General features: G+C 49.0%; 1 protein-coding gene across 1 annotated transcript; it reads left to right on the top strand.

Annotated features, from left to right (window-relative positions):
* The first annotated feature begins 3,163 nt into the window (after positions 1 to 3,163).
* Positions 3,164 to 4,122, top strand: LOC102378510 (interferon-inducible GTPase 5-like). Its single transcript, XM_014527315.2, has one exon. The coding sequence runs from the start codon at positions 3,192 to 3,194 to the stop codon at positions 4,017 to 4,019; it is 828 nt and encodes a 275-aa protein (XP_014382801.1). The 5' UTR covers positions 3,164 to 3,191; the 3' UTR covers positions 4,020 to 4,122.
* Positions 4,123 to 4,285: the final 163 nt, after the last annotated feature.

The following is a 4,285-nucleotide window of genomic DNA, read 5'->3' as shown; positions in this document are numbered from 1 at the left end:
GAGGGGAGGCTTCTGCCACCCCCCAGCCCTGGGATGGGGCTGCTGCACTCTACCAGGTAGCCTGGCCACGGCCCCCTTTCCCCTCCTCTCCCCCTCCTTCCCCTCAGGCTGTGAGCACCAGCACCAGCCCCTCTGCTTCCCAGCTGGCCGTGGAGCTCCTCCCTGCCCTGCCACAGCCCCAGCCTCTCCCCTCACAAATCTCCAGGGCTGCATCTCCTTTCTGCTCACACACTACTCCCTACTCTCCAGAAAACTTTCTCCCCCAGAACTGCCCTGACCACACCTGTTTTTCCAACTTTACTCTCACCTCCTTTCTGGAAATGTTTCTTTTCACTAACTGAACAGTTTACTCCTTGGGCTGGATGGATCTGCTACAAGTTTTAAAAATCACTTAATAGTTAAATGAGCTTAAGATACAACCCATGGTATTGCTTTTAGTGGGTAATTTTTAAAACAGCTTGTTTTGTAGTTTACCAGCTTGGGTGGATGGTGTCTGTTAAATGCAGATTCCTCAGGAGTGAGCACTGACAGGCAGGAAGGGCTGCATGGACTCCTTTTCTGATACACCTTTTGCTCTCTGCATGGAATAGAAGAACATTTCTGTGGAGTCCCTTGTGGAGAAGACCCTGTTATGCAGCTGAGGATGTCATGAGTGTCTTCTTCATTGCTTCCCTGTGAGCAAAAGCATGATGCCCTGACCTCTATGTGACTGGGCATTTGTCTTTGTTGTTGTCAGGAAACTAGCATTTAATTCATGTCAGGTTTCTACCACAACAGGTTTACAATAGTTATTTTAGCAAATAACTGCTCAGAACATAATATTTTAGGATGAACAGCCCAGAACATAATAATTGGTAATCACTTAATACCGCATTTATTCTAATCCAGGACAAAGATTTTTTCTCCACTCTGTAGGGGAGCCCAAAAAGCCCCTGGTCTTGGATCTGAGTACAAAGCAGAGGGGAGGTCACAAACCTGCCACAGCTCCAGTCCTGACCCAGGCTCAGGTTGGAGTCTGATCTTCAAACATTGCCCCATGCCCTGCCCTGCCTGCTCCCCCAATGCTTCTGCTCCCCGTACAGTGCCTGCAGCCCCAGAGCCTATCCACTTCACACTTCTCAGCCCCCCTCCCAACCTCTCTGTGATGAAGTTTCCCATCAGTGACAACTCGGACCCCACTCATGACTATGGCATGAATCACAGGGTCACTCTGGTCTCTGCCCAGGCACATGGCAGGTCCAGTTCTGAGCACACCGCAGGGCAGAGCTACACAATCACTGCTACACAATCACTGCTGCTATGTGGCAGGGCAGGGGCTATAGTGAGCATATGCTCTGTGCCCCTGACTAGAGTGGGGCCAGAGCCTGGACTGATGGTAAGCAGTGGTGGGGCAGGGGCAGCAGGGGAAAGGCTGATGGGTACAGGCACTGGGTGGGGTGAGGAGGGTAGGCAGCAGGGAGACAAGGTGCAGGTAGCTCCATTTCCCAGGCAGCTCCATTTCCCAATTTTTTGCTTCCCACAGACACTTCTCCCCCACCACTGCTTTCTGTGTTGTAGTGCTGAAGGGATCAAATTTAAGATGACCCTGCATTCATTGGAATTAATACACAGAAAGTCTAATAAGTTTATAATTTTTCTATGTGTAGCATCTAATTACTCGGGGGGGTGGGGTTCACCTTGAACTCAGATGCTGTCTTGGACACAGGTAAATATGATATTACAAAAGCAAATATCACAAATTTAATTACGTTGTTGATCCTTTTTCCCTAATTTTAGGGAGGCAAAAATATTTTGAAGACTAGTTTATTTCAAGTTTTCATTTAAAAAATATTTAGACAATGCATGATTTGTTGTTACTTACTGTAGCAGACCCTGGTCCCATAGGTGTCTCTGACACCCCCTGGTAGCCAAGAGAGTCCTGCCCACCCCGACTCCTCGAGGTCCTCTCCCTTTTCCACCTCACTTGCCACACCTTGATGGATCTTAGAGTCCTTGCGGTGGCTGCCACAGGGTCCCAGAGTGAGACTCAGGCCCTAAACTGACTTGTGCTTCCACATTCCCAGCTGGCACCAGTCTTGCTCTCAGGCCCTAAATCTCCTTGGGGACATTAATCATGGCCTCCAACCTCCCTCACAGCCATGCCCAGGCCACATGGGTGACACTCAGGATCAATTCAGAGGAGACCCCCTGACTCCCACCCAGTGCAGCACTTGGCTTCTCAGGCCTCAAAGGTTTGTCTGTGCTTCAGCCTCTCTTACATAGAGAATCATAAAGAAGTTGGGCTGAAAGGGACCTCCAGAGGTCACATCGACTCCAACCCATTGCCTGAGGCAGGATCACCCCTACCCAGACCATCCTGCACAAAACAATTGCCTGACCTCTTCATAAAAAAATGACAGTCCGTCTCGTCCTGAGCAGGGGATCAAGACCTTCTAGACAGGACCCTCCAGCTTTGGTCCCAGCAGCAGCACTGGTACAGCCCCGCTGCAATCCCCAGCCTGGGCATCCAGGACCCCTGAGGGAGGCTAAAAAACATCTTGCTCTATATAGGAGGGGCAGGGCAGGAATTTCACCCTCGCCCCATGTGGCAAACAGCAAAGACCAAAAGCCTGATACGTCCCCATACTCGAATGCAGGCATTGCTATGCCTAGATCATCCCCCATCAGTGGCTGTCCAACCTCTCCTTGGACATCTCCAGAGATGGAGAGTCCACATCTTCCCTGGGCATCTCTTCCATTGTCTCCCTGCTCTGACAGTGAAGAAGTTTTTCTGGATATCTAATCTAAATTTCCTTTGTTGCATCTTCAAGCCATTGGTTCCCATTCTCTCTGCAGGATGAGGGAAACGGTGCTTTCCCTCTTCTCTATGGCAGCCCTTCAAGGATTCAAAAACTGCTATCATGTCCCCTCCTAAGTGCCTTTCCCCCCCAAGTTGAACTTGCTGGTTCACCTTGCTAGTTAAGCATATAGAAAAATAAGGTGGTCCCAGAGAGGAAATTCACTGTCTGCTACACTTAATTGAAACCTCGTTTAGCTGCAAGTGATGTTATTAAATCTAACCTCTTCCCCAAAGAAATCAGACTGGCACATGAACGGTTGTCCTGAAGTGTGAATAAGTCATGTGAATTTTTTTTCCTTCTCTTTTCTGTGACTCGTAGCACAGACCAACACAACCGCTCACCTGGGCCATCATGGCTGCTAACAACCTGCCTGCAGATGAGGAAGAATTCAGGAACTTTTCCCAGGATGAGATGGAAGAAATGAAAACAACATTTGAAGCAGGAAACCTTGAAGCTGTAGCAAAGAAATTGCAAGAGAAGCTGGAGACGTTAGATAAGATTCAACTTCACATTGCTGTCACTGGGGAGACAGGGTCTGGAAAATCAACCTTTGTCAATGCCATCCGGGGCCTTGGGGATGAAGATGCAGGTGCTGCTAAGACTGGGGAAGTGGAAACAACGATGCAGCCAGAGTCTTATCCACACCCCACCCTCCCGAATGTTACAATCTGGGACCTGCCTGGTATTGGAACTCCCAACTTCAAAGCAGACGAATATCTTGAGCAGGTGAGTTTCCAAAAATATGACTTCTTCATCATCCTCACTGCCAGCCGGTTCACTACTCACCACACCCAGCTCGCCCAGGAAATTCAGAAAATGAAAAAGAGGTTTTACTACGTGCGCTCCAAAGTGGATGCTGATTTGTATGCAGCTCAGAAGCGCAGACCCAGAACCTACAACGAGGAGGAAATCCTGCAGAAGATCCGCAATGACTGCATCGAGAACCTAAAGAGAGGGGCAGGTGAGCTTTCTCCACGGGTTTTCCTGATCTCCAGCTGGGATCTCGCCAAGTACGATTTTCATCTGCTGCAGCAGGCACTAGAGGATGATCTGGATGTTGAAAAGAAACGAGCCTTCATCCTTGCCCTGCCCAACATCTCAGCACAGATCCTGGAAAAGAAGAAAGCTGCATTTAAGAGGGAAATATGGAAGTTGGCCCTGCTGTCAGGGGCTATGTAACTGCTGTTCCTGTCCTAGGTCTCTCTATTATTGCTGACATAGCCATACTGGAGGTAAACATGAGACGTTACTGCCAGGCTTTTGGCTTGGATGATGCTGCCCTCTGCAGACTTGCTCAGCGTGTTGGCAAGCCTGTGGCAGAGCTGAAGTCAGTGATAAAAGCAGTTCCAACAGCCAGCTCGATAAACAAAGAGTTTGTAATCAGGATGCTGGCAAGGTCTGCATGTTTTGCAGTGATGATAGTTGAAGAGCTTTTGGATTTAGTT

The sequence above is a fragment of the Alligator sinensis genome, unplaced genomic scaffold (assembly GCF_000455745.1).
Source record: "Alligator sinensis unplaced genomic scaffold, ASM45574v1 scaffold1275_1, whole genome shotgun sequence".
NCBI classification, from domain to species: Eukaryota; Metazoa; Chordata; order Crocodylia; family Alligatoridae; genus Alligator; species Alligator sinensis.
The sequence above is the reverse complement of the archived record's forward strand: the minus strand, read 5'-3'. Positions and strand labels throughout refer to the sequence as shown.

Coding starts and splice junctions, on each gene's coding strand:
- LOC102378510 (XM_014527315.2), top strand. CDS start 3,192: ATGGCTGCTAACAACCTGCCTGCAGATGAGGAAGAATTCAGGAACTTT.